Here is a 21,730-nt window from a genome sequence, read left to right on the forward strand (position 1 = left end):
AGTATCTCCTGCGTTGGTGGCGAGCGCCTTGCCCACTGTGCCACCCAGCCGCCCTATGTGTTACAACTTATAGTACTACTACTATTGCATACACTGGGCATGCGCTTGCCGGTGTAAACAGGAAGCAGACTCGCGTTTCTTGAGAGAAGTCACTCAGTTGGGTCACACAGTGAATCCTGAACAAGAGAAAGTGAATTAGCCTACTGCAAACTCTGAAGTTAAGGCAACACAGAAAACTGGATCAAATTGTAAAAAAAAGACAGTCGTTGTCCCATCTTTGTGTACATATGTTTACTTGGCCCCATTGTCATGTCAGAAGATGCAACAATATTTTCTGTTGGTGCGCAGCACCCAGGTGTTGTTTGTGTCTTTCTTGTTTACTTCAGTTTCAGCACAGCAGCACCCAGGTGTTGTTTATTGTGTCTTTCTGGTTTACTTCAGTTTCAGCACAGCAGCACCCAGGTGTTGTTTATTATGTCATTCCTGTTTATTTTCAGCACAGTGAGTGCACCCAGGTGTTGTTTATTGTGTCATTCTTGTTTATTTTCAGCACAGCAGCACACAGGTGTTGTTTATTGTGTCATTCTTGTTTATTTTCAGCACAGCAGCACACAGCCGGTGTTGTTTATTATGTCATTCTTGTTTACTTTCAGCACAGCAGCACACAGGTGGTGTTTATTGTGTCATTCTTGTTTATTTTCAGCACAGCAGCACACAGGTGTTGTTTATTATGTCATTCTTGTTTACTTTCAGCACAGCAGCACACAGGTGGTGTTTATTGTGTCATTCTTGTTTACTTTCAGCACAGCAGCGCCAGGTGTTGTTTATTGTGTCTTTCTTGTTTACAGGCAGCACAGCAGCACACAGATGTGTTTATTGTGTCATTCTTGTTTACTTTCAGCACAGCAGCACACAGATGTGTTTATTGTGTCATTCTTGTTTACTTTCAGCACAGCAGCAGCTAGGTGTTGTTTATTATGTCATTCTTGTTTATTTTCAGCACAGCAGCAGCAGCTAGGTGTTGTTTATTGTGTCATTCTTGTTTATTTTCAGCACACAGCAGCAGCAGCAGCCAGGTGTTGTCTGTGATTTTGTTGTGTGCTGTGTCTTTCCATGACATCCTGTGACTCGCTGTTCCTGCACCTCTGTGTTCCTGCTACTCTGGGCCCCGTTCCCCGTACCTGGCTAACTGAGTTAGCCGGATAATTTTCAGCATAGCTTGACTTAAGCCAGACCTTTCCGTTCCCCGAAGTCGGATTTTCTAAATCACCATGGTAACGGATCAGAAAGTTTGAACCTGGTCCGGAGCAGGGTTAAGTTCAGTTAGCTGGATGAACCATGGCCACGCCCTCACAAAGAAATGCCAGCTCGCGTCCTGAAATATTTCTCACAGTCTAGATCCCATTATACCATTCTGAATTATGTTTTTGTGCTTCGTTTTCCTAGAGGGGGCTTTTGAAATGTATAATAATAGAACTAAATGCTGATAATAAATCATATTCAGCCTATAGATTTACTTTGTCCTAAATAAAATAATGCACGTCATATACGGCGCTCGGAGTCGCGATACACGCTGCATGTGGTTATTTTAATAACGGCGCATTGCAAATGTGAATCCCGCGGGAATATTTTTTATGAATGAATCGGCCGTTTGGCTCTGATTAGTTTCATATATTTTCCGCTGTAGATTTGCTTAACGGAGCGCCCGGATTGTGTTTCATTCAAGCATAAAATTGAAGTGTCTATGCGTGGATTGTGGTCTTTGTGGATTATGAATTACGAGGAATCTGAGGATTGTTGAATTGTATCATCACTCACACACGTTATTGTGATATTGTAACTGGGATTAAAATGTCTGAGATGCGCTGTTTGATGGATTTGAGCAATTGAATGAGCCGTTGACGTCACATTAATGCATTTGAGAATAAAGAGATAAAACTTCATTCAAAAGAAAAATATTCGAAACACGGGTCTCTTGTCCATTGATGGATATATAATGGATATATTTTGTCTGGCACAGTGGTGTAATGGTTAGTGCTCATTCCTGTCAAGCGGATCACCCGAGTTCGAAACCCCGCGTTTCTAATATAATTTTCTTTGGAATATAATATTAATGACTATACGCAAAAGTAGCCTAGTTTTAAGTTAAAATATTATAAATCTACATGCATTGAGGATGTCATTCTTTATATAGCTCTCAAAGTGCACCAAATTGAAGCATTTACATCCCAAAAAGAAAAGAAAAAATGTAGGAAAAGGGGGGATTCGAACGCGGGTCGGCCCTGGACTCCTGACATTGCAAATAATTTTTTCCTCAACGTTGACAGTACACACATCGCCACATTTTCATATTGTCAAATTTCATGCCACGATATTTTGTCACACCCCTAGTATGCACACAAGCATACACAAACTTAATTTCTATGATTGTGTTCCAGACAGTAGTTAAAATGACAGTGAGCACATGTAAATGAAAATATCTCACAATATAGTTACACTACAGTGTACACAGTCTCGTGTTGTAGTTGTCTTCCTCTGAAGTACAGTGGCTCAGGAGGTAGATCGGTAATCTGGTAATCTTCTGAAGGTTCTCTGTTTGATTCTGGTTCTTTCCGGCAGCATGTCGAAGTGTCTTTGAGCAAGACACTTGACCCCTAACTACTCCCGATGAGCAGGTTGGCACCTTGCATGGTTGCCTCCACTGTCAGTGTGTGAGTGAATCTGTGAATGTGAGGGATAAGTTGTAAAGCGCTTTGGATAAAAACGCTATATAAATACAGTCCATTTACCATAAGTACACCACTGTGCTGAAAGGATTCAGTATAGAGGTCATTAATGGTTTAATAATGGCTTTGCTCCCTGTCATTTGCTCAATGGGTTTTCCTCCTGTGTTTGATTAATGGGTTTCTTTCCCTCTGATCTGTCTGCAGGAAGGAGGGACTTTCTAAGTGTGGCAAGTGTAAACAGGCCTTCTACTGCAACGTGGACTGTCAGGTAAGTGGTCTGTGTGTGTGTGTAGAGTACTCTGTAGGTCTGTATGTAAAAAAATAGTAAATTTTTTCATGTATACATTAGCGTGTTATCCCGTGGTGAATATTGTATAGTTTCAGAGTGATCCGGGCTAATTCCTGGAAGCTGAGTCATGGAGCGTTATGTGCATTTTGTGAAAGTCGTTCGTGTTGCTCGCCTGGACACGATATTATTTCCAAATCAAAGGTATATAATAGGTATTATGTTTCATCATGAAGGCATCAAAGGGGGGGGGGGGGGGGTCGTTTTGTGATGCTCTGATCGTCAGCAACGGCATACGTTTTGAATAATACATTCGTTGATCGTTGCGATCGATGTGAAATCATTGTCGGATCAAAGTAGGATTGATGTCATATAGTCCTTACCTTTGCTAGGAGTTATTCCAAAATGAATATTCCAATTGTCTGATCACGATTTCCAGTATTGATGTCCATCGGGTCCCTGACATGAAATGGCACAAGATATGCATCAAGTGTGCTGGACGCGTTCCAAGGTGCTCGAATGAAGTGTTTCACTTGCCTGGGTCCAAATTCTCCACCCGGACCATATAAAATGTATAACACATGTGAAATAAGGTTGCAAACGGTAGGCGATACTAGGGCTGCACGATTTTGGGAAATAATCTAATTGCGATTTTTCGGACAGATATTGCGATTGCGATTAAATGAGCGATTACACATAATTTTTTTAAAGCAGCCCCACAGAGGTTTATTGTAAAATGCGGCTTGCATCTACGCGGTGGGTCTGTTCGGGACACAGAGCCTGAACATTTTTCTTTTTACCTGGGAATCGATACCGGTACCCAACGGTACCTTTTTTTCTGTACTTTACTCTCCCTCTCTGAAGTACTTCACAACAAAATCTAAAACCCCTTACCTCCCTCTCCCAAACCGATCTTGTATCTCAATGGGACTTCCTGGTTAAATACATGTTAAAAAAAATATATAATAATAATTTGCGATTATTATAATTTTTTTTGATAATTGCATCATTCCAAATCACGATTTCGATTAAAAATCGATTAATCGTGCAGCCCTAGGCGATACTGCCACCTAGCATGATTCGGCCGGCATTGCACTCTCGGGGTCTCAGAATGAGTTCCAATGATAACACAGAGGTCTGTGAGAGTGTATAGAATAGGTGGTGCAGTGGGCAAGGCGCTCACCACCAATGCAGGAGACGCTGGGTTCGAGCCCAGCTCTCCGCATTGCATTCAGCTTTGCTGGTCGTTCATACTAATACATTTGGCAGTATTAGGGGGTGGGAAGCTGATTGGTGGGGATCGGACGTTGTGGACAGCGACTCCTACAGGTCGGTTGGTGCGCCTGCGCAGTAGAATCAGGAAGCGACAGGGGCGGCGTCCCTCCAAAAAGCGCAGACCCCCGATGCTGAAAGATCGCGCTGTGCAGGTGAAAAGATGCGACGGCTGCTACCTCGAGTACCGGAGGGGACTCGTGCAATGTATGGCTTCGTCCACATTTACAGCCGGCTTGTGGGAGGCATGGCCAAACAGCGTTCGAGACAGGGGAGGGTAGAATTGGACGATACGAAATTGGGATGGGAGAAAAATAGAAAATGGGAGAAAAAGTAGATAAGAAAAAAGAGTGTATAGAATATTAAAATAGAAAAAAACAATCTAAAGACGTAATATTACGTGTTTTGCGCTCAACGGTTGGCGAGCAAACACGTAATATTACGCGGTTGGTGCAGAATAAGTTAATGTGTATCGTCAGTCAAAACAGTCAGTTACCATTTGTAATAATTACATTACATCCATTTAGGGTTGCACGATATACAGATACTAGAAAAGTATTGTGATAACCAGCCTTTAACTCTTTGACTGCCGTGCATCTCGCTTATCTTTACAGCTAGATTGCCAGCTTGATAGTAGTTTCCGCGGTCGTTTCACTGTTAGCGAAGCTGTGTGTGTTCTGTATTATAGCTGTGGAGACATGGTGTGGCTCATTTTGACAGACATAACTTGTAGTGCAACATGGGAAAAATCGTTTGTTTCTACATGCTGTAGTTTGTAGTTTATTACACGCTAAACATCGCGCATTTCCAAGAAAATACAGTCTTTTTTCATAGCTTGCGAGATAAAACGCGTTATGTGCAATAAGCCCAAACCGTTCTGGTTGATCCCCTGAAACGCCAAATACTCCCAAATCAAATGTATATGACAAATATGTACCTTCCAGTGTTGTCACGATACTGGAATTTCGACTTCGATACGATACCTTGAAAAGTATCGATACTTCGATACCATTTCGATACAAAAAAAATATATATATATATATATATTTTTCTTTTCTTTTTTTAAAACAAATTTAGCTTTTGTTGCTGGTTGATTCTCCTCAGCTTCTCTCTGGTACTATAAGAGAAGATAAATATAACACTTTTAAAACCCTTTGTTTATCTTTAGATCACACATTTAAAAATAACTGTTCATCTCACTTCAATAATTTTTATTGCAAATGCAGAACATGGTATTTTCTCAAGCAGACAGATGTAAACACTGTAATCTGTGTTGCATGTACCTGACAAACTGAACTGTTTGTATTACAGTTAGTAACAGTTTCGATTTTTATTTAAAGATAACGAGAGAGAGAGAGAGAGAGAGAGAGAGAGAGAGAGAGAGAGAGGCTATGCTCGGAGCATTTAGTAACGTTACATTTTCAACAAGATTGCTGCTATTTAAACACTTCATGGAAACGGGGTAACGTTAACCTTATGTCGACTGTAGTAATGTGTGACCTCGACATAACGTTTAAATGTTAACGTTACTCCGTTTCCATGCAGTAATTATAAAGGTGGGCAGCTAAGCGTTGGCACTGCTCTGTAACACCGCTTGCAAATAGCATTGGGGCATTTTTAGCTTGTTGTTTACTTCAAACCCGAAGTACCTCCAAACAGCACTTCTGCTGTTTTCTTTATCCACAAGCACAAGTTGCGGAGGCTCTGCATTTGCCATCTTCAGCTAAAATGTTTGTTTACAAACTGAAGACGGCTCTGTGAGGGGGAGGGCTGGAGGAGGCGGAGGGGCAAGCGTGCTCTGAACAGCGTGTCAACAACTTGCGGTAGAACACTCGCCAGCTGGTACCGATACTGCAGAAAGTATCGGTATTTTGGGAAATGAGTATCGAAGCCGTTTTAAATATTCAGTATCGATATGTATCGGTACTTCGATATTTTTGACAACACTAGTACCTTCACAAAATCATCATGGGGGGGGTCGTTTTAACTCAACTGTGATTGTGTTTCTCCGGTGAAACACAGAACTGTGATCGTTAGAAAAACACGTTTCAGATTCGGTAAAATAGACATAGAATGTACCTTACTTTAGCCAGAAGGTATTCCAAGAAGAAGAATTCCAAGTGATCGCATCACCATCGCGATTACCAGTGTATATGTCTATACACGTTTCGATGGTCAAATACACTTAGGCAACGGAATTTCGAGGCGATCAATGTGAATTTCTGTTCCAGCAGGAGGAGGGGCCACCACGAGGCTGTGTATCAACCCCAAGCCATTGCAGTTCAGACACGGATGATACCGCCACCTGGTGATAGTCGATCGGCATTGCAATTCAAACATATACAAACGAGCCAGGGATGGCTAGAATGATCCGGATGATGATTTTAGAGCGGGGATCAGAGGAAAAACATCAAAGGATCAAAACCCGAGATGTCTCGGGTCTGGCAGCCAACGCATGGCGCCCGAGATATCTCGGGTCTGGCCATTAACCCTTTCACTGCCACACGACAGAAGGTTAATCCTTTACTATCACACAACCGACGGTCGCATAGTATTGTATAGTAGTGTACATAAGACCCAGTGCCTCATCCGTAGCTAACACTGCACTATCGCAGGACCTTAGCATGTCTTTTACCATGCTTTTTGTAAACTTTATGTACATTATACCTGTTATGTCTTATTCTTATTACTTGTATTATTGCTAGGGCTGACCCCTATTAGTCGAATAGTCGACTAATCGGTCGAAAGGAGCCGTAGTCGACTGCCAACCTCTTAGTCAAATACAAATTCTTTTTCTTATAAAAAAAGATTTTTTTAATTACATTTTTTATCATTCTTTCCGAAAGAAAAGAGGCCTAGAAGCGTGGCTAACGCTAATGGCACGCATACCAGAGGCTAACTGCCTAAGAAAACAGGCACAGAGGCACTGAAAGAGGATTTCACCCATCTAATGAACACACTAGAGTCTAGACTAGACAAATCAAATATCAAGATGTATCCATCAGTGGACCAATTGCATGCTTTTGCAGAGGACAAGAAGCCTTCAGTCGACTCCTTCAGACATTAAGCACCCCCCACAGCCCAAATGGAATGATTAAAATATTAAATAAAAAAAATGTACGGCAAATTTCGCCCAATCATAGTCTACTATCCAAATTCTTAGTCGGGGACAGCCCTAATTATTGCACAATCGTTGCAGGCATGACCTCCCGCATTTCACTGTATGCTTGTATGCCGTGACAAATAAAACTCTTGACTTTACTTGATTATGACGTAATAAAAACAAAACAAATAAAACAACGTGTTGTGATCTAAAAAGGCACGAGCGGTACAAAACACTTAACACTTTGGGATTAAAGCACTCCAAATAAACCTATGCAGTACCGAACCAAACACATGTGCGCATAAAACTCTTTTCTCTATCTTGGCTAATTTAATCTGGTGCCATGTCATCAAGCTCTTGATATTTTTAAATATCCTCAATTTCAATAAAGTGATTAATCTGATTAAATTAGTATTTTTTTATTTTTTATTAAATCAACTTTCTTTAATGAATATAACTAATCAGTTTCGTCAACATAAATAATCCAATAAGGGCACGGTTGGTACGAAAGTGATGGTGACGTCTTGATGGAGCACCAAGCGGCTACATAATTTATGATAAATGTTTTATTTTTATGACGAGTCATATACTATAATAGTACAATACTATAATATTAGTGTAGCCTAATCTTTATCTGCAACTGTGAAGAAAAACCCCATTGGTTTAAACAGAATGAATAGATGAATTTTTTTTAATAATAATACAAATATCGAATGTTGCTTTAGAATTCGAATGTCAACGTTATGAATGAAGCTTGGAACTATTCAGTACAGCCCTACCCAGCGATGTCCTGGACAGGCTCCAGTATGTGCAGCATTCAGCTGCCAGGCTTCTCACCCGCACCAAGCCCTGGCAGCACATCACCCCCAACCTCATCCACCCTCATCACCACCCTCATCCACCTCCACTGGCTCCCGGTCAAGTTACATAAATATACATCCCTCCATGCCCTTGCTTCCCAGTACCTATCTGACCTCCTACACCCCTTTCCGGAAGCTGCAATCCTTGCTTTTAACCATTATTGAACCTTGAGACTGATCTGTCATCTGAACGTCACAGGTTCTATTCCCCATGACGAAGCATCCTCCAGTAAGGCACTGAACCCCTGCCCTGCAAACGACTGACCCTGCACTCGGAACTCTGGTGTTTTTATTTAATCTTTTTATTTTCTTTCTTTTTTTTCCGATTTTCTATGTTTTTCTCCCCGTCCCAATTTAGTCGTTATGCCAATTCCCCCCCTCCCCTACCTGGTCGTTGTGCGCATGTTCCCCCTACTGGTCGGTACAAGGGAACCCTGAAGTCCACCACATGCTTCCTCCGACACATGCGGAGACAGCCAGTGGCTCTCTTTTTACCTGGCAGCGAGGACTCTCATTGGTGAAGTGTAACGCGTGGGAGGTCACGCCGCCTTCACCACTTCCTGCCTTTCGCTGAGCAGGCGCCCAGACCTGACCTGTAGGCGTCGCTGTCCACAACGCCAGATTACCAGCCACCCACGACTTCCCTCCCCCCTAACTCAGCCAAACGAGTTAGTATGACGATCGGCCCAAGCCGCAGGGCAATGCTGACTCTGGGAGTCGAGACCGCAGCCTCTTGCATTGGTGACGAGCACAATCTCCGCTACGCCACCCGACCGCCCTTGAACTCTGGTGTTTTTAAAAGGAATATGTACAAATGTAGATGGATAAACTACCACAAATGAAACAAATTCAACAAAGGATCTTGCAAACATATTAAGCCTACTATAGAGTGAATAGCAATGTAACTCTCTCTGTGTCTGTGTTGTCTATAGAAGGGGGACTGGCCCATCTACATACTGTAACTCTTGTCTATCTGTGTGTTGTCTATAGAAGGCGGACTGGTCGATGCACAAGCTGGAGTGCACCGCTATGTGTTCCTACGGAGAGAACTGGTGCCCGTCGGAGACCGTCCGACTGGTGGCCAGAATTATCATGAGACAGGTAGGTTTATAGTACAGTATATGTGTGTGTGTGCCCTGTTAAGCCTTTGTGCCACACTATAGCTGTAGCGTTGATAGATAGATATTTAACTGTGATGATGTTGCTGAAAACCTGTGCATGTACACTGATGCTCCAGATAGAGCCTCAGAAAACCTGTGCATGTACACTGATGCTCCAGATAGAGCCTGAAAACCTGTGCATGTACACTGATGCTCCAGATTAGGGCTGTCCCCGACTAAGGATTTGGATGGTCGACTATGATTGGCCAAAATTTGCCGTTAGTTGACTATTGGTAAAAAAAAAAAAAAAGTATAATACGGTATTTGTAATATTAAAAAAAAAATCTAAAAAAATTTTTCATTCCATTTGGGCTGTGGGGGGTGCTTAATGTCTGAAGGAGTCGACTGAAGGCTTCTTGTCCTCTGCAAAAGCATGCAATTGGTCCACTGATGGATACATCTTGATATTTGTCTAGTCTAGTGTGTTCATTAGATGGGTGAAATCCTCTTTCTGTGCCTGTTTTCGTAGGCAGTATGGTATGCGTGCCATTAGTGTTAGCCAAGCTTCTAGGCCTCTTTTCTTTTGGAAAGAATGATCAAAAAAATTTATAATAATAATTTAATTTTAATCTTTAATTTTTTATATTCGACTAAGAGGTTGGCCAGTTGACTACGGCTCCTTTCGACCGATTAGTCGACTAATAGGGGTCAGCCCTACTCCAGATAGAGCCTCAGAATATCTGTGCATGTACACTGATGCTCCAGATAGAGCCTCTATGACACATTTTCCAACTGTGTCACACAGCGACTTCACCGTGTGTTGTTGTGTTTTGTGTTCCAGAAAGTCACAACAGAACGCACCCCATCAGAGAGACTACTGCTGCTCAGCGAGTTTGAAGCCCGTAAGTAGGCCTGTGTTGTTCCGTATTTTACCCAGGGTAGGTTCACTTTACCCAGGGTAGGTTCACTTTACCCAGGGTAGGTTCACTTTACCCAGGGTAGGTTCACGGAGCACAAAATGTTCTTCTTTTTAGCAACACCCTGCTTTACCCTCAAACTGTTAAGACACATTCACACCTGGGAGCTGCCCAGTACAACCACTGTCTGATACTGTTGGCCACTGAGCAGTTAGGGGTTAGGTGCCTTGCTCAAGGGCACTTCAACGACGGGTATTGAAGGAGGGGAAAGCGTTATTCAATCACTTCCCTCACCCAGGTTTTTCCCAACTGGGTATCGAACCGATGAACTTCAGGCCACAAGAACGTTTTTTACATGTGGTATTTTCAGACCTGGCAAATGCATTTGGTTCGGTACCGCATAGCCTTATTTGGAGTGCTTTAATCCCCTCTGCTCGTCCCTTTTTAGATCACAACACGTTGTATAAAAGGTTTACAGTTTGTGACCTATTTTCCACCAGCAGTCAGCTTTTTATTTCTTTATTTCAGATCCCCATTAGTCACTGCCTCAGCACAGCGACTATTCTTCCTGGGGTCTGGATACAAACATATAAAAATCAAACAAGAGGGGAGCTCCAGTAGCTCACCGCGTACCTCGAGCGCTATTTCGGCGCCGGGGACAACCGTGCTCGTCACGGATCTGGGGTAGCAAGTTCGATTCCCGGACTGTAGCCGTAACTTTCTCAGAGTGTCTTCCCCCATCTATACCCCCATTCAACCTGTTTCTGTCGGTCACACTTGACCAGAGAAAAAAAGAGCGATAAACGCAAAAAGAGCCAGCGGAATGGCCAAAGTTTAAAAAAAAATCAAAAAAATAAAACCAGAATAATCAATAAAACAACATAAAATCAAACGAATATCAATAAAACACCAATCAAATATAGAACAATAAAAAAAAATCTAAATCAGACATACAAACAAATATAGAACAATAACAAATATATAAACACATAGAACAAATCAAATATCAATAAAACAACAAATATCAATAAAACAACAAACGGAAACATCTCAGAGAAAACTCAAACTTGTTCAAAAACAGCTTGACATTCCATATACTAATATTCCTCATAACCATTAGACAAAGACATTCCAAATGAACCCTTTCACTACCGCACTGCCAAATTGTTAACCCTTTCACTGCGACAATACAGAAGGTTGACCCTTTCACTGCCACGCGTCCACCTGGAGGATGACCGGACCTGGAGAACCAACACCAAGGCGATTGTGAAAAAGGCACAACAGAGACTCACTTCCTGAGAATACTGAGGAATTACCACCTCAGACAAGACCTGCTTGTGTCGTTTTACCGCTGCTCCGTGGAAAGCATCCTCACCTACTGCATCAACGTGTGGTTCCTCAGCTGCACAGCCGCAGAGAGGAAGGCGCTCCAGAGGGTCGTCAACTCGGCTCAGAAAATCATCGGCTGCCCTCTCCCCTCACTGGAAGAACTATACAACTCCCGCTGCCTTAAAAAAGCAGTAAAAATACTGAAGGACCCACACCACCCGGGCAACAAACACCTCGTACGGCTGCCCTCGGGCAGGCGTTTCAACGTCATGCCCACCCGGACTAACGGACTGAAGTTTAGTTTTCATCCCAGGGCCATATGTGCACTAAACTCAGCTAACCCCCCCCCCCCCCCCCCCACGCGCACGCACACACACACACACACAACACTAAGGGATAGTGCAATTATCTTTTACACCCCCCTGTTTATGTTTATGTTATGTCTATTTATGCCTTACTCTTGTTTTTATATTTAATACTGTGTTTAGGACTGTGTTTTTACGATCTAGGACTGTGTGACGGCTAGCACCTAGGGCTGCATTTAAAATTTCGTTGTAACAATGACAATAAAGATCATTCTATTCTATTCTAAATGGTTAACCCTTTCACTACCACACTGTAGTGTGGTAGTGAAAGGGTTAATCCAACACATTCATCAGACACGGATTAGACTTAAGGTCAGCTGGCTGGTCATGTGAGCATCTGGTGGAATTGTACCACTGCTACACCTGGGTCAGACACCTGTAGGCTGCTGACTGTAACACCTGCGTCAGACACCTGTAGGCTGCTGACTGTAACACCTGGGTCAGACACCTGTAGGCTGCTGACTGTAACACCTGGGTCAGACACCTGTAGGCTGCTGACTGTAACACCTGGGTCAGACACCTGTAGGCTGCTGACTGTAACACCTGGGTCAGACACCTGTAGGCTGCTGACTGTAACACCTGGGTCAGACACCTGTAGGCTGCTGACTGTAACACCTGGGTCAGACACCTGTAGGCTGCTGACTGTAACACCTGGGTCAGACTGACACCTGTAGGCTGCTGACTGTAACACCTGGGTCAGACACCTGTAGGCTGCTGACTGTAACACCTGGGTCAGACACCTGTAGGCTGCTGACTGTAACACCTGGGTCAGACACCTGTAGGCTGCTGACTGTAACACCTGGGTCAGACACCTGTAGGCTGCTGACTGTAACACCTGGGTCAGACACCTGTAGGCTGCTGACTGTAACACCTGGGTCAGATACCTGTAGGCTGCTGACTGTAACACCTGGGTCAGACACCTGTAGGCTGCTGACTGTAACACCTGGGTCAGACACCTGTAGGCTGCTGACTGTAACACCTGGGTCAGACACCTGTAGGCTGCTGACTGTAACACCTGGGTCAGACACCTGTAGGCTGCTGACTGTAACACCTGGGTCAGACACCTGTAGGCTGCTGACTGTAACACCTGGGTCAGACACCTGTAGGCTGCTGACTGTAACACCTGGGTCAGACACCTGTAGGCTGCTGACTGTAACACCTGGGTCAGACACCTGTAGGCTGCTGACTGTAACACCTGGGTCAGACACCTGTAGGCTGCTGACTGTAACACCTGGGTCAGACACCTGTAGGCTGCTGACTGTAACACCGGGTCAGACACCTGTAGGCTGCTGACTGTAACACCTGGGTCAGACACCTGTAGGCTGCTGACTGTAACACCTGGGTCAGACACCTGTAGGCTGCTGACTGCAAGACCAGACTGACCAGCAAGACCAGACTGACCAGACCAAATGGTCAACTCTACTGTTTTCTTTCTTTCCATCAATGTCGTCATAAAAGATGCATGTGCAGTTTAGCAACAGAAATACGAGTGTTGCCTCATCATTATTAAAATGTGTTTGAGTGTGTTTTAGGTACTACAGTTTTGACAACAGCATGGCAGAGACTAGATATAGGCATCATGGCAGGGTGTCTGTACCGTTTCCCATAAGGACGTTTGGCCTGTAGATCATGGAAAATGGGAACTAGCATGGAGGGGGGGCGGGGTCGTTCTGGGACACTGGTGGTTCTGGGACACTGGAGCTGCTGAGCCTTCCTGAGGTGTCCTGGGCCTGACTTGATGAAACTCTAGTGAAGGCAGGTGCCCACTTGATAACTCTGGTGATGTGCTGGCTCTCGCTACCCATCTATCTACACGTTGGGCCATTGTCAGTGATTTTGTGACGGGGGGTGTGGCCGGCCTTGGCTGAGCGATGATGATGGGTCTGAGGTTGCTAAGTGTTACTGTACGTACGTGTCAAGCATTTCTTCATGAGTCTGATAGTAGTGAGAACAGGAACAGCATGGTTTGTTATTGGAACAAACTGATAGCAGTAGTTTGGGGGGGTGTGGTGGACGTTTCGGAGGTTGCAGTTGCGTAATAGTTCTCTTTTGATGTTTTGGAGATGCCCGACTGTAAATCAGACCAGCATTTACCAGTTTGAAAATTTTTCGTGTGAAAAGCAGGTGGGGGGAGATAAGGGGGAGAAGGGGAGGCATGAGGAGGGGGAAGGGGGTTTTGGTACTTTGGTGATGACCTGGCAAGAGGGACGGGGGAGGAGAGTGATACAAGGGAGGAAAGAGGGGGGGGAAGGGACGCCCTGCTCTGGTCGGCCATCCTGCTCTTCTGCTGAAACTCCTTCAGCTTTTTCTTGGCTGCAGTGAGTTTGATTTGCCTGCGTTTTAGGGTTGTTGATGGAGAGGGGGATCCCCGATCAATGGGGAGGGGGGAGGAGGAGAGTGACACAGGAGAGGAAGTGCTGGGGGGGGAACGCTGTTAGTTCTGCTGTAATCCTGTTGATGTCCTCCGCGATCCAATCCAGCGATCATCTTGCTCTGTATGTCCTCCGATAGCGATTCTATCGTCTTGACGTCATCAGAGTTAGGTTGTGTTATTGTACTGTCTGTCCTAGAGCTTGTTGCAAGGCCGTTGTCAACGGAGTAGAATATATGTGAAGTGAACATTCTGCTTCCAGATCTGTTTAGAGAGAAAATCTATTATTTTCGATGTTCACGTCTCCAGAACATGCCGAAGTTTGCAATGTAATTGACATTGTGTAGCACACAAGCATTTGAGAGCCATTTGTTTAGCTGGAGAAGTCTGCTGAAACGTTCCATCAATTTAGAGACTGTTGGTAAGGGGCCACTGATGTGGGATTCGATGTTTGTGGAATCCAGCATTTTCAGCAATTCATTAAAAGCACGTTCCAGTGGGGCTGGGCGATATGGCCAAAAATTATATCGCGATAACGATATCGATAACAATATCATATCACTCGATATTCGATAATATCGATATTGTTATAAGTAAAACAAAATAAAATTTCTTTTTTTTAACAACATAATGTATGTTATTTTGCAGCAATTCTTTGTCGTTGCCGCCATCTTTAGTGTTACAGCCCCTCACACTCCAGTTCTCAGGCTGCAGCTGGTTTAAAAGCTAAAGTAAACCGGCTTCTCCTGCTGGCTGTGGCTCCAGGGGAGTTGAACAGTTCTGGCTCTGCTAGTTGCTTTTCTATCTTTTGGCGCTTTTTTGGTGGACAAACCACCGCACATGTACACCTTGACTCGTGACTGGAGTCTAGCTCTGCTAGCACACATAGCCTACTGTGTACAGACGGTTTCAAACTGTATTTTAAATTAGAAAGCAAACAAAATAAATCTCAATTTGGTCAGTATTGTCATTTAGACAAGCAAAGCCATTACTTTAAGTTGCAGGCAAGAAAGACAAGTCTGTCCACTGTCTCTGGGTTTAAAACTGTCCTGTTGCAGGTCCAAAAAAATAAATAAAAAAAATGTGATTATTAAAATATATCGCGATAATTATCATTATCGTTATATCGCCCAGCCCTACGTTCCAGCTTTACAGACTGTCGCTTTGAGATGTAATTTGCTCCTACGTGGATGATTAATTTCCTGGCTGCTGTGTTTTCAGATAAGATTTTTGGAATGTGCTTTGTTATTTCACAAACAGTTCTATCAGGGTAGCAGTATATCTTTGTATGTATCTTATTGTTGCTATAGCCTACAGCAGAATCGCCTATTATCAGCGTTGTTGGTACAATGTTTTCCTGTTCGTCAGTGTGCTGCGGCCTGTTATTTTTCTCAGGGCCAGGGCGTTTCGTACCATTAGCTTGTTGTTCATTAGCTTCTGTGTCTTTATCATTAGCCAGTAGCTGTGGTGGCTTGTCCACAGCGCCTCATTCTTCCCAAGGGGGTGTGGGGTTGATGGCCGGGGGGTCAGGTCTTCCGATGATAATCCTGGTTCATGCAATAGTGGCAGGTCACTTTGACCCTTCGAACCTCCCTCTCTCAAGACAAACAAACCTCCCTCTCTCAGGACAAACCTCCTTCTCTCTCGGGGCGAGGTTCCCTCTCTTAGGGCGCAGTTCCAGGCCTGGGTCCCTTTCCACTCTTTTTGTGTTAGCATTAGCCATGTTAGCTGGTTGGCTTGTTGATAAAGAGGGCCAGCCAGTTGCTAATTCTGGGCGTTCGATATTTGCCGTTTCAGGCATCGTAATTCTGCCGGGGATAGATTTTTTTCCGGCGTTTTACCCCATGCCTATTCCAGAGGGCATTTTCATTGCCGACAGTGTCACTTTAAGCTGGTGGGGTTTGTTGTCCTTCGCTGGTAGCTTCACAACCGGAGTCCATTGGATTGTCGAGTCAGAATTCTGGAAGCGTATCCTCGTTTCAATCTTCTTTAGGTGCCCACTAAGGCTGAGCCCGAATGTTCGAACGTTCGTTTGTTATGTTAACTTTCGAATTCTAAATCAAAATTCGAATTTATTTAAAAAGATTTTTTCTTTTCTTTTTTTTTATGTTTCTTTTATGTGTCTATTCATTCTGTTTGAACCAATGTGGTTTTTCGTCACAGTTGCAGATAAAGATTAGGCTACACTAATATTATAGTATTAAAAAAAAGTTATATTCATTAAAGAAAGTTTATTTAATAAAAAAGACTCATTATTATTTAATCAGATTAATCACTTTATTCAAATTGAGGATTTAGTTTGAGGATATATTAAAAAAATAATAATAATTTTACTTTTGATCGCCATGGTTAAATTCATAATTTACCATCCCTAGCCAGCTCTATTTGTCTATGGAGAAGTTCCCCTTCTTTGCAGGGCTATAACTTTTTAAATTCTATTGCTAAATTGACATTATTATGGCCCATTCAATGTCCTATATCCATTGTTCAGGGTGTAGCAACGTTATACTTTTTCATTCACATATTCATACTAAAATATGATCTAAAGTATAAGTATGTTTTTATCGTTTTCTGCAGCTTTCTCCAGAACTTGATTTATAGCCCCAAATGCATTATATTGATGATCAAATACAGTTTGGTAACGATCGGTGCCAGATGAAAAATTTCAACTGGAGGTACTTCTAGAAGTTACTACGTATCATCTGATATTGACCGGATGGGCGGGGGGTCGTTTATAATTCTGTGGGCAACGTTATATCATTCGTCTAGTGTGGGTCATATGGTCATCAGAGCAGTTTATACGGAACACGTTAGAAAATAACGCTGGATCTTACCATATCTTCCTCGCGCCGTTGGACGATCAGCTTGGAGTAGACAGTTTTCGATTATGGGATGTTGATATAGATTAACCATTTCCAGGTTGTATAATACTATATACGTCCAAATAACGTTGTTTATTGAGTTAGGGTGAGCGATTGATTATCCAGTGTGTTGAGATGGAGTCCGGCTAACGATCGCGAGTGCCCGGACGAAATATGGATGAGCACTTCCTGTTTGGCGCGTCACGTCCTGTTGGCCGATCTGCCGATCGGCCACCAGATGGCGCTCTTGAACCGTTAGACAGTTGAGTGGAGCTCACCAGTACATCTCATGTCTCCGGAGGAGAAATATGATTTCGATCACAGATTTTTGAAATATTGATATCAAAGACGAGTTACGGCGTCTTCGGCAGAATGAGCATGGCGAGCAAAGACGAGTTACGGCGTTCCCGGCGATTAAAGTGTTAAAAACGAAGGTTCCAACGTTCGTTCGTAAAACCCTGACGAAGTTCGAATCCCAAAAACAGGCTTCGGGGACAGCCTTAGTGCCCACAGGGCACAAGTATCTTGTGTTTTAAAAAAAAGGTATGTGTGGTTTTTGTGTGTGTGCGAGTGTCCTCTTATGCTGGGGACACTTTGTAGTTGGCAGCCAGGGTTTGCCTGGCTATTAGAGAGAGCCTGACATAGCCTGACGGTCTCGGGTTTAATTCCTGCAACATCCATCTCTGTCAACACGTCAGATCTCCTTACAGTTGTTTTAACCCTTTCACTAGTACCAACCTTCTGTAGTGTGGTAGTGAAAGGTTAACCGTCTGTAGTGTGGTAGTGAAAGGGTTAACCTTCTGTAGTGTGGTAGTGAAAGGGTCAACCCTTTGTCGACCGTGTGACAGTGAGAGGGTTAACCTTCTGTATCGTCGCAGTGAAAGGGTTAACCCTTTGGTAGTGTGGTAGCGACAGGCTTAAACTGTTTTCGATGACTGTAGTGTTTCTGAAAAACCAACCAATCAAACGTAGGATCTTTATGACTTGGAATGTGAGCACATCTGGTAGGACTTAATTTATTATTGACCTTTATTTAACAAGTTGTAAAACAAGTTGTAAAATAATTGTAGGGCAAATATAACTGAGAGGGCATACATACCCTCATCTTGCACCTTGACCGTTTTACACTGCCTACGTGCCCATATGCGCATATGCGTCCAGTAGGGGTGTAACGGTACACAGAAGCCACGGTTCGGTACGTACCTCGGTATTGGGGTCACGGTTCGGTACGAGTTCGGTACAACAGAAAAAAAATATTTATAATAATTATTATATATATATTTTTTTTTATTTTTTTATTTATGTATTATATTTATGATAATATTATAATTATTATTATTAAATAGAATACATTTCTATAGGCTTGCCGTGGTAATTAGTGATACTGGTGTCATTCTGTGTTCAGGCATCCACTTGCTTCCTGCCCCTTTAAACGTATCCTTGCTAAGTTTCAGTTTCACTTCCAGAGAGAATTTTACTTCACGACCAGACTGAATACTAGAGAACAGATGACATATTACAACAATGGCAGAGGATTATTTGGATTTAAACACAGTGGAGCTCAGATGATCTGTCCGGAAAAGTATGTTTCTTCTTTTTATTTGATTGTGCCTGTGAGTCCTGCGGGGGAGAATGTTGATGTGTTTGTTGGCGCGAGTGTGTGTGTTTCTTTCCATTGGTTTCATTTGGTTAATGTTATTGGGCGCACAAGAAAACGAAAGAAAACTGTAATGACCCTGCAGCTGTTCCAATGTAAATGTGCTACATTCTCCTCCGTGCACTTTCGCCGCTCTGAAGTCTGAGCTCGGCGTGCCCGGCCACGCGCGCTGTTCTCGCACGGACCTCGCAAGTGCCTGCATGTGGGTGTGTTTGCGCTGTGGGGCGTATTCGTCACATGGGTGCGCATACCGCGACAGCCGTACCGTAAATTCGCGGGATGAATACACGTACCGTTACACCCCTAGCGTCCAGAGTTAATTATATTGTTATATTGTTTACACTGCCTATTTTTATTTTTACTTCTCCACTGTACTATAATTCTATGACCTGTATCATGTTTCCTACTACCTGTACCCCCCTCCCCCATGCTGGTATGATGCCTGAATTTCCCCAAGGGGATCAATAAAGGAATATCTTATCTTTTCCTAGGGAGACCTGGCCAAGACAGTTAGCCAGTGACTGTTTAAAATTAAATTAAAATTAAATAAATGACAGGGAACGCCAACACCAACAACAACAACAACAACACATGCATCAATCAAGGAAGTGACTGAATCCAGCTCAATTAAAACAGGAGCAATTCTCAATTACATGGACCTTTAACATGGCTTTAAATGTTCCCAAAGAGACCAGATTAGTTAGATGAATGGAAGCGGACATGATCGGTTAGCCTTCGGGAGAGGTGTTAGTTGGACAATGCCTAGGCTAACCGGTCATGTCCGCTTCCATTCATTGTGCTAAGCTAGGCTAACATGCAGCCAGATAGCTTTCTACTGAACGCACAGAGAGGAAACTGGTATCTATCTTCTTGTCTCTCTCTGGAGAAGACTATTTCCCCAAATGGCGTGTTCCTTTAAAGGGGACATGCATTGCTATTCCTAGCACTATTTGGGCAACTTTACACAATTCCTGTGAGTCTATGGAACACATCTGTAAGGCTTTATTAAAAAAAATGCATTGTTTTATATTTCTAATCAAGTACTCAAAAGCCAAATTTTTCTCACTTTGGATTTCAGGCTGTGTTGGCTTGGCTCCGCCCATAAGCACTTTGAGTGATAGTCATCCACACAGTCTGCGACTGGCAGACAGAGAGAGAGAGAGACACGGAGCACTGTGTAAACAAAGCTGCGTGTGTGAGATAAGACGGGTCCCCTTCTCTCTCTCTCTCTCCCTCTCCCGTTTGAGGAAGTGTCAGGTTTTACTGTGCGCTACAGCCATAGACGGGGCGTTAGTTATGCTCCCGACTCGAGAGAGAGAGAGAGAGAGAGATAGATAGAGAGGGAGAGAGAGAGAGAGAGAGACAGACAGACAGAGACGACAGCGCGACGCGCGTGTGTGTATGTGTGCTCTGTCGCGAGGGTGTGTAAACTAAGCAGGGGCAGACAGCTGAGGAGAGATCGCTCAGAGAAACAGCGTATGAGCCTCTCTCTATCTGTTTCTCCCTCTCTCTCGCTCGCTCTCTTGTCAAACCCCGTTTGAGGAAGTGTCGGGTTACACTATGCGCTACAACCACAGAGCCAATCAGATCACAATCTGCTCCACCAGCGCCAAGTTACGTCACCTTGCGAGTCAAATCAGAATGACCTAATTAACTGGAGGAGGAAATTGTCTGAACTGAATGAGAGCAATCCACCAATATGGTATTTAGAGACACAGACCCATTGATACTAACTCCTATTACTATAATACAATGCTAAACACTGAAAAAAGCCATGTATAATGCATGTCCCCTTTAAGGCTTTCTGCCAACAGTTATTGTTACCTACATATTTTTATTCAGACATGTTCCTTACAACAGAGTCTTCCATGTTGATTTAGTCAACTCTTCCAATCCCCACTACCAGAGAAATATTCCCACTACCAGAGAAATATTCCCACTACCAGAGAATGATCCCCACTACCAGAGAAATATCCCCACTACCAGAGAAATATCCCCACTACCAGAGAAATATCCCCACTACCAGAGAATGATCCCCACTACCAGAGAATGATCCCCACTACCAGAGAATGATCCCCACTACCAGATAATGATCCCCACTACCAGAGAACGATCCCCACTACCAGATAATGATCCCCACTACCAGAGAAAGATCCCCACTACCAGATAAATATTCCCACTACCAGGGAATGATCCCCACTACCAGATAATGATCCCCGCTACCAGAGAAATATTCCCACTACCAGAGAATGATCCCCACTACCAGATAATGATCCCCACTACCAGATAATGATCCCCGCTACCAGAGAAAGCAGGTTCCTGTCATCATCACTTGGAAAGAAGTTGCCTGGTGTTTTTTTTAGAGAGACAATCCTGGAACTCGAAGGTCATGGGTTCAATCCCTAGCGACAGCCAATGTGCACAATGTGGTGATAGGAAATGTCTCTGAATCACAAAGTGTTTTTCTTGCGCTCAAACACACTCAAACGCGAGGCACAGTGGTACATAGAGCCTCGCCCTACACGAGCGATACCACTGATTACGGTTGCCTACTAGTTAATGTTACTTGTGTTTTTTAACCTGTGTTTTTTAACACAAAACAATGGAGAAGAGAACATTTGTGATTGCTCTTCTTGCTCTTGAAGAAGAACCCATTCCGAAATCAGAAGCACAGTGAATTTGATCCCCCCCCTTAATTTGCTCTGCTGCACTTTTTAGCTACTACCATGCTAATACACTCTTTTATATAGTGTTAGGGGGGGGGGGGTGTATGTTTAGTGACTGTAGTTTGTATATAGTGTTAGGGGGTGGGGGTATGTTAATGAGATCTAGTTTTTATATAGTTTTAGGGGAGGGGTTAACGTATGTTAATGAGATGTCGTT

The 21,730-nt window shown here is 43.5% G+C and overlaps 1 protein-coding gene across 1 annotated transcript in view; it reads left to right on the plus strand.

Moving 5' to 3' along the window:
• Positions 1-21,730, plus strand: part of smyd2a (SET and MYND domain containing 2a) — a 46,144-nt gene that overhangs the window by 2,682 nt on the left and 21,732 nt on the right. Inside the window, exons 2-4 of the mRNA XM_084307833.1 lie at positions 2,931-2,994; positions 9,238-9,348; positions 10,189-10,249. Of these exons, the coding sequence (XP_084163959.1) occupies positions 2,931-2,994; positions 9,238-9,348; positions 10,189-10,249 (236 nt within the window). The remainder of the gene's footprint in view (positions 1-2,930; positions 2,995-9,237; positions 9,349-10,188; positions 10,250-21,730) is intronic.

Source organism: Notolepis coatsorum (genome assembly GCF_963971535.1).
Source record: "Notolepis coatsorum genome assembly, chromosome: 2".
NCBI classification, from domain to species: domain Eukaryota; kingdom Metazoa; phylum Chordata; class Actinopteri; order Aulopiformes; family Paralepididae; genus Notolepis; species Notolepis coatsorum.